Here is a 9454-nt window from a genome sequence, read left to right as displayed (position 1 = left end):
TATTGAAGGTGGGAGAAAGCGCTGTACATTCACTCCCCCCACCTACAATCCCTGCCGGTACGAGACTCGAACCCGCTACCTTTGGGTTACGAGTCCGACTCTCTAACCATTAGGCCACGACTTCCCCGACTTACCATTATGAAGTAAATTCAAGCAATTCTGGCTCCACCTATCCTGGCAGGATGGCAGCTTTCCTCTCGCACCGTCGCTATGCGACAGAGCAATCCTGCTGAGGCGGAGCGTCCTTCATGCACTTCGGAGGCGTGGCCTTCTAAGTCCGTGCCCTTCGAAGAGTGTGTACTTAACTTTGGGACACAGCTTTCATGCCTACAGTAGCGACGCGCGACCAAGTAATCAGTAGCTCGCAGCGCCCTCTGCTGGTGAAAATAATCACAATCATGCGGTAGCCAGCTGGCTAAATTGGTCCCGGCTTTTACAGTGTATTTGTGGGTTGTTTTGAGCTTGCAGTAAAACGGGGACATTTCCGGCGACAGCTCCAGTAGGTTACAGGAAACCAAAAACCAGGACTGTCCCCGGAAAACGGGACGTCTGGTCACCCTAGTTTAAGCAATCTACATTTATGCATAAAATATTTTGCCAATAATATGTAGTTATTTCCAATAATACCTGCAGACAGATGCTGCCAAAGGCACCTTCACCATCCAGGTACATTCAACCCATACAACACCATCAGGAATCTGTGAGGGGCTCAAGAACAGAATCATGCATTAGAATCAGATTAAACAGCTGTAAAAGCTACTTTTTTCAGGCTATGACATATTCCGTTACACATCACTTTATTTAAAGACCAATGGCGTTTAAAGGGGTCAAAATAAACTTTTTTTCTCCAAAAGCCGCTCGAGAAATTGCATTAAAACATTTTACACAGGCATGTATCGAACTACACGCAGACGTCATCAGTGAGCGTCAACAGGGTCCTTTCACTCACCGTACGCCTGTCACGCCGTAGTTTCCAGTCTTCTATAGGTCAAACTACAGCAGAAGCAGAAATGATCCGATCATTAAGTTTACTCAAATACTCTCTGAATGTCTCTCAGAGGGCTCATGTCAGGCTGTTATCATCCAGCAGAGGGGTCGCGACTTTCACTGGAGGTACATGTTTCATTTGTTTATCATGGATTAGCCGTTAAATAAAATGATCAGTGAATCAGAACAGCAGCGTGATGAAATATTATAAAAGGGGACGAATGATTCTGATCAAACAAACACAGGCTATTCCTTTAAAAAAAAAAAGTGTATTTGTCTCATTGACAAAATAAACAAGTTTTGTACTGAATAAGTCTATATTGCTCAGTTGGACATGTTCAGTAATGTTATCGATTTCTGTAAATAATCTCCATATTTACCTGCGTATGCAGATGTAAAAACTATTGAGCATAGACTGACAGTAGCAATTATCAAATCCAAACCCCTCTATATTGTTAATAAAACATCAGTGCGGTTTGATTCTGACTCTCTCTTTTTCTTCAGCAGTTGACACTAATGTCAGACAGCACCTTCCTCACACCAGAGCTGCCAGACTCTGGAGCTCCAGCTGTGCTGCTGGGGTCAGTGTGGCTCATCGCAGATACAGCACACAACAGGCTGAGAGCACAGAGGAGGAGACGCTCCACACAATCATCAGTGACACCGAGAACGTTCAAGGTAAACCAAAGTTTGGGGTCAGACAGATTTATTTATTTATTTGGTTAGAAATTAATACTTCTATTCAGCAACAATGCATTACATTGATCAAAAGTGACAGTAAAGAACAGCACAACTGTTTTATGAAGGATCTTGTGACACTGGAGTAATGATGAGAATTCAGCTTTGCATCACAGGAATAAATTGCATTTAAACATATAGGCCTGTTACAATAGAAAACAGTTATTTTAAATTGTAATTATATTGCAGAATAATACCGTTTTTTTACTGCTTTATTTAAAAAATGCAGCCTTGGTGAACATAAGAGACTTACTTAAAAAAAAAAAAAAACATTTTAAAAATCTTACGATCCCAAACATTTGAATGGTAAAGATTCAGAAATTTTAATTATAGTAATATAGTTAAATTATAGTTCCATACTCCACATACCGTAGCATATGGAAATTATAAGAATGTTTAAACTTTTGTTTCTTTGTTCAAATAAGGATCCTACTCCAAACACGAGTTTCAAGCAGAGACGAAGAAACTGCTGGATATTGTGGCCAGATCGCTGTATTCTGAGAAAGAGGTGATAAATTAAACAAAAAACAGATGCAATGCGGTCCTGTTTGATCAATTCTCTTTAAAGGTGGGGTAAGTGATTTCTGGTAGCCAATGTTGATATTTCAAATCACAAAAATCACCAGTGGGGACATAATTACGGATTATAATGACTTAGGTTATGTTCACACTTGGCGTCTTTTTTGAAGCTGCCAGCGTCTGTTTTACATTATAATCATATGGAGTAAACAGTGTTTTCAAAAAAGTCCTGAGCGCTTTTTAAAACGCCACCGCCGGTGTCTTTTTCTGCAACTCAGAGCGTCTTTTCAAGTTGAAAAAAAGCTAAACTTTTCTGAAAAAACACCCTACGTCAAGCGCCTTTTTGACAGCTGACCAATGACAAGCGAGTGGCGAGTCGTTTCCATAACAACAAAAACAACAAGAAAAATGGAGAAGATAGCCGGTAGATTAGTTCGTACTAGTTTCGGAGCACAAGGAGTTGTATGATATGAGCACAAAACTGTATCTAACTTAGTCTAAAATATGCCACAAACCGTGCATCATTCAACCGGAGCTCCTGGACTAAATTGTTGTAAGCACCATACTGTTTCCTTCCCCGTATAATGTCGCGCACCCACAAACATCGTTGTGAACCGACATTCTCCTCCCCGTTAACTTCAAAAGGCAACGAAAGAGACAACTTTTTACTCTTTCTCGACATTTCTGCAGCATATAGCGCTAGGCTACTGTTGCAGCTGTTGTTATAGCAACAAAAGACGCCCTCGGCTGCTATTTGTAACCAAAACGCTACCAGCTTTTTATTTTAATAAAAAAGCGCTCTTGTCGACTTTTTCTTGCCAAATAAGACGCCAAGTGTGAACACGCCCTTATACTGTCTTTTTACGCGTTGCGTATTGTGCCGCGGAACGCTCTCTCCTCCACATCATGAGTAGACACGCCCCTTACTGCTGATTGGCTACACGTTTGTTTTGGTACTCGGCCCGAATCAGTTTTCTAAAGCGTTTTTGAAAAAATACATACCCCACCTTTAAGCATTCAAGACTGTGTTGTGATTAACCAATAAATTTTTCAGGCTGATTATTTGATTTCATCCGATTTGTCATCATAAAGTTGTATTATGTATACATCTGCAATATATTGGCCACCCTGTAGATTTATTTGATCAAAAACGAATAAAATAATTACATATTTAATCAGCTTGATATGGCTAAATATCATCATTTGTCTCTCATTGGAGAAGTTTTTGCACTAATAAATATAGCATTTAATTTCAAGGATTGGATTTTGATTTACAACTAGAAACCTATCCGAGAAATATCTATATAAATTATAATAATATATGCATGAACAGAAGAAAAATCATATAAATACATGAATCAGACTGCAACTTCATCTAATAGACTCAATTATGTTCTGACACACACCTGCTGTGTTAGGTGTTCATCAGAGAGCTGATCTCAAACGGCAGTGATGCTCTGGAGAAACTGCGGCACAAGATGATCACAGCAGGAGGAGAAACGGCACCCATGGAGATCCACCTGCAGACAGATGCAGCCACAGGCACCTTCACCATCCAGGTACCTTCAGCCCATACAACCCCTCCATCACGGCTCTGTGAGGGGCTCGAGAACAGAATCAAGCATTAGAATCAGATTAAACAGCTGTTATTGATACTTTTTTTTCAAGATATGTCATATTCCGTTACACATCACTTTATTTAAATAGTCTTGAGACCAATTGCGTTCTTAGGAAAGAAGATAAAGAACAGGTTTTCTATTGATAGTTTGCATAATTCCAAAGCTGTTTTCTGTCTCACACTTTTTAGTCATGCAAACAATCAACCATCTACATATCTTTCTATTGCATGTTTTTTTTTTCATCTTGTAACAACAAACAGTGTTTTGAACCTTTAACACTTAACAACAGTGAACAAAACTCAGATGATTTCTTCAGACGTGACTAATCTAAATGCCTCTGAGTGGCCATTGTAGTCTTAAATCAACGTGATCTGCAATAGAATCAATCTGCAACGGGAGCAGATCTAAAATCATTGCATTTATTTCAGTTGTGCAGGGGCATTTTTCTTGCCCACATATCATGAGCTTACGGTCTTATTCGTTAAAGCAGCTAAACCACTGTGACTTACATTATTTACATTCTTTTTATAAAATATTATCTATTAAACATAATATATAATGTCATTTTACTACAAAATAACAACTGAAATATGCATTCAAAGCACTAATTTGTACATTTTTAACTTATATGCAATTATATGCATTCAAACTTACATTACAATAAGTTTTAATACATTAAATTTAAATGACTGTTTTCTTTCAGGAAACTGCGGGATGTTTTACAGCAGCGGGTCATTCGGTTCCTGTTGGACCAGAGCAAGAAGGATCCGGAGAAATACGCTCGCTTCTTTGATGACTACGGGCTGTTTATGCGCGAGGGCATCGTCACCACAGCGGAGCAGAGCGTCAAGGTGCAAGATGACTCGTTTAGCCTTTTTAATCCACCTGATTCTCTCTGATTGTGTTTAAACAGCTGATTATGTCGTAACAGGAAGACATCGCTAAGCTGTTGCGTTTCGAGTCGTCTGCGCTTCCTGCGGGACAGCAGACCAGCCTGATGGAGTACGCCTCTCGGATGAAGGCGGGAACGAGGAACATTTACTATCTGTGCGCGCCGAATCGCCACCTGGCCGAGCACTCGCCGTACTTTGAGGCCATGAAACAGAAAGATATGGAGGTGAGACTAGAGACAATCAGGTACACAGTTAATATTCTCTGTCATACTCGAGAGAAAATGGGTGATGAATCTACAAGTTGATCCGAAGGCTGATGCAATGCATTGCAGATTTGCTGGAAACAAGTGCTAATTAATTTGCAATTAAAAATGTACTCAGTTGACTTCTATTTTGAAAGCATAAACTGTGCATTATCCATTGACAAGGCTGTCGACAGATCCTGAGATGAACACAAGGGGGCGCCAACGCTGCTGTTTATCTCAGAATGGCCAAAAGTATTGGTCAGCAGCTAATGGAAGGCTAAAGATGCATTAATTAAATAATTTAATCTATTTTGTTGTGGTCACATGACAAAAAATGATAAAAAGTTGTTTTCCCAAGGTCTCAATTTTTTTCATCTTAAGAAAGTAGATTCAAATGGTGCATAATTGTAAATGTTTAAACCACTACATGTACATCATAATATAAAAATCTACATTTAATAATATAATTTTATTAAACTTTTAAAGGTCCCATGGCATGAAAATTTCACTTTATGAGGTTTTTTAACATTAATATGAGTTCCCCTAGCCTGCCTATGGTCCCCCAGTGGCTAGGAAAGCTCATTGTGGGACTGGCTCGTAGTGGCTGAAATTCTGTACCAAGGCTGAATTTCGGGAAAGAGACTTCAGATACAGTACTAGGGACCACTTAGGCCTATATAAAAGCATCCAAAAGCAGCATGTCATGGGACCTTTAATAATATGTTAATATATATTGAATAATAACATAAAAACATGTTTTTTTAATTTAATGTCTGTCTGTTCTTTTACACCACAGGGTAAAAAAAATGGAGAGCTCACTTAATATTAAAACCTATTACCTTTTATTAAGACAGAGTCACTCTTCCTAATTAATATAACAGTATATATTAAATTAATAACATTGTTTTAAAAAAGCATGGTTTTTAATCTCTAACCTTTTAACTTTCTAAAGAACAAAGTCTAATTTAAATATTTATTTATTTTTATTTAATGCTTATTTATTATTGATTTATTCTATTAATCATTCTGTATTTATATTTCAATATTTATAAAACAATACTTGTTTGGTCCTATATTTAATTGGTTAAACATTTACAGTTAAGCACACTAAATTACTTTCTCATTCATTTGCTTCTACTCACATCAAAAAACTATACTGATTGTGTAGCAAAGATTGTGTAACTTTTAGTAAACATCAGTCAAAAAGCAACTATATTTTAAAAATTGCATGTACATACTATGAAAATATAAAGTGTTTAGATAATTAATTGCATTATATTTTACATTTTTAATTAGCCTGCTACATTTAACAAAATAAAATTAGTTTTAATTTATTTAGTATTCAACACTATACACATTACACATAATTTTAACTTTAATTAGGCTGTTACACTGTTTAACAGTCTCAAATATGCATTATTTTAAATTAATCCAAAATGCAGTTATGTGCATTAACATTAATTTTAATTGTATGTATATTATATGTAATATATGCAAATAATATGTATATATGCATACAAATGAAAACAAATTTACATTTGTTTTTCATAATCCATCAATAAGAAGTTATTAACTTTAAACTGTTGCTTCTGGCCAAAATACAAGTCCAAAATCCGTAATAATGCTTCCTCCAGTGAATTAGTCAATCTCCTGTTGTCCTCTCACATCAGAATCCACTGAAATATTTGTTTAGAGCTGTTTTCGACTCTTTTCACTTGTAAACGGTGCTTGATCTGTGCATATTTCTCTCCGTGACTTTTTCACTGGAGAAGGCAATGTTATGAATAGAGGACTTGTATTTTAGCTGGAAACAACTATTTAAAGTTAAAACATCTTAATGATGGATTTGTTTCTTACAAACATGTATTATGGATTACATATGGGTTATTGTGATGTTTTTATCAGCTGTTTGAACTAAAGCATGAAGCATTTAGTACTTGCATAACATGTAGAAATGCTGTGGTTTCTCTAACATCAAGCGTTTGTTTGCAGACATGATCTGATCAAGAAGCTTCATGCACTGAAGGACTCAAACCCTGAGCTGGCACAGCTTCTCCTCGAGCAGGTAAAGAAACCGTTTCCCCCCACTCTCTCATCTCAATCCTATCTCTAATTAAAAACTACATGCCATTTTTACATACCAGATATATGACAACGCCATGATCACCGCTGGTCTGAACGAAGACCCTCGTCCGATGATCTCGCGGCTGAATCAGCTCCTCACTCGAGCTCTGGAGAAGCACTGACACCTGTGCTGGAGTTCAGCCTGACGGACTTGTTTTGCCTTTATTAGAGCCATGCATGGATGCACAAAGGGGGCGTCCCGTGCATCGGAGGTCATCATCGCACACTAAACACAAACAAACGTTGTTTATATGAAGACTTGAGAATCTTTGTGCAGGTGTGACATTGTCGTTTTAGTGGGAGTCGTGTTTTAAGCTGATACGATTGAGATTTGTCTGTCCATCCAACGGTTGTCAGATTGGAGAAAAAAAAGAATTCAGCAGTTTGTGCTGCCATAGCTGCATTTCTGAATTTAATTTAGTTTAGTTTAGTTAGTTTAGTTTATTTATTTTTAAAGCACATTTATACAACCAAGGTTGTACAAGCATAATAAATAGAATGATAAAAAGGGCAGACTCAGTACATTCACAATAAAAATAAAAAAAAACAGTTTATCTGGAAAGATGCAAGATAAATTGCCATAGCAAGATAAATATACAAGTGAAACATTGTCTGTTGAATATTAATATTACTTGTACTTTTTTCTTGTCTTTCTTGCCCTAAAATAATTCACATTTCAGTCTTTTTGTTCTGTAAATTAACAGCTTTTTTCATGTGTAAATTAAAGTTAGATGAAAATAAAACAAAAGTGAATAGATAAACCATAACTATCTGTTCCTGTGCTTGCTTAATGTCTGAACAAAAAATCCACAATTTCATAAACTCGAATGAAAACATCTCGGTTACGTATATAACCTTGGTTGGGAACACCTCCGGTGTGACGAATGTCTGAAGCCCTTATACCATCACGCCAATTCATTGGCCAATAGCGCTTAGCACCGCCCCGAGCATACGTATGCTCATATATTCATCACGTATGCTCATATATTCATCATGTGAATTTCATCAGATTTTACACATGACGAAGAAAGCGCTATCGAAGGTACGGAACGGCCAGCATCGCAGCATCTCGTTCCCTATTCAGGAAACCAAGGTTACATACGTAACCGAGATGTTCCCTTTCATAGGTTCACTTCAATGCTGCGATGACGTCATCGCTATGGGAACTAGGTTTGGGTATCGATTGGTTTTTTACGATACCGGTGCCAAATCGATAATTTTAAAATGGTACCGGTGCCTGAACCGATACTTTAAAAAAAAAAAGATGGATAACATTAAAGGACATTAAAAATATTTAAAATACCAGCGCCACTAAGTTCTACAGATGGTGGCGCCAGGAGCAGATTTGGTAGCGCTGGGAGTGGTGTGTGGGGGCATTCAAACATAAGTAAAGATCATTTAATCATAAAATTGCTATTGTTTTGCATTAATAAGTGCAGTTACTAAAAATATTTCATGTTCATTTCTTGTTTATTTTTCTTTTGTTTATTGTTTATACAGATTTGACAGTAAAGCACTAAGGCTGTCTACTGGTTATAATTGTGATTTGATGTATTTTTTTAATTTTACATAAGTGTTTGTTTACCACAAACTATATTTTGTTCATCCCATTAAATATAACATTCAAACTGGATCATTTTAGAGCTTTAAGGTGCTGGAAATAGTTGTGTGAAATGCTTGAAAGTCATTGAAAAGTTCTTGAATTTCTCTCTCAAAAGGTTGTACAAACCCTGAAATGCATTCGATTATTTCTACCACAACACCATGGTAACAGTTAGCCTTACCACTTCTGGTTTCCTGACGTATGTCAGCGCTGTTTATAACAGAGAATTCTGTGCAGAATTTGAATGATCCTCACTAGATCTCGCAGCAACCTTATCATTGTGCAGCAAATTCAAGCGCTTCTCACTAGATCTCGTAGCACTGTTGCATCTGTGCAGTAACAGTGTCGCGAAATAAACTTTGGCTCCCGAGTAAAGCTGTTCTGAGCTCGTTTGTTTGCGTCGCGGTCTGAGCTGATAAACAATTCGCGCTGCGCAGCTGAAACGTAGCGCGGTTTAGTTTCGCTTTCATTTCGATTGCCGTTTGATGTTTCTCAAATGCAATAGAAATGGCAGCGCTTATGAGTTGGACAACGCGGTGGTCGCGCCAGTGCGACTGCTCACAAAAATTAGACGCACCGGCAGAAAAAATGGTAGCAAAATGCGACCATTGGTCGCAGTCTGGAGTCCTGGTATGGTATGCCACATGCACTGTAATATGTTTTATATTAAATAGTAAAATTTCAAATGAAAACACCAACATGATCGTTTTATAAAGTATGTGTTCA

General features: G+C 37.5%; 1 protein-coding gene and 1 long non-coding RNA gene across 2 annotated transcripts; both read left to right on the top strand.

Moving 5' to 3' along the window:
- Positions 1-919: 919 nt before the first annotated feature.
- On the top strand, positions 920-5061 carry LOC107715626 (heat shock protein 75 kDa, mitochondrial-like). The gene is made up of 6 exons (XM_016521782.1): positions 920-1113; positions 1492-1665; positions 2151-2233; positions 3663-3865; positions 4567-4714; positions 4795-5061. The coding sequence occupies exons 1-6, from the start codon at positions 1011-1013 to the stop codon at positions 5059-5061; spliced, it is 978 nt and encodes a 325-aa protein (XP_016377268.1). The 5' UTR covers positions 920-1010.
- A 1919-nt stretch (positions 5062-6980) lies between these two features.
- LOC107715649 (uncharacterized) lies at positions 6981-7497 on the top strand. Its single transcript, XR_001637124.1, has 2 exons — positions 6981-7066; positions 7146-7497. It is a non-coding gene; the product is annotated as an uncharacterized LOC107715649 (long non-coding RNA).
- The last annotated feature ends 1957 nt before the right edge of the window (positions 7498-9454 follow it).

The sequence above is a fragment of the Sinocyclocheilus rhinocerous genome, unplaced genomic scaffold (genome assembly GCF_001515625.1).
Source record: "Sinocyclocheilus rhinocerous isolate Xijiao unplaced genomic scaffold, SAMN03320098_v1.1 scaffold239, whole genome shotgun sequence".
NCBI classification, from domain to species: Eukaryota; Metazoa; Chordata; class Actinopteri; order Cypriniformes; family Cyprinidae; genus Sinocyclocheilus; species Sinocyclocheilus rhinocerous.
The sequence above is the reverse complement of the archived record's forward strand: the minus strand, read 5'-3'. Positions and strand labels throughout refer to the sequence as shown.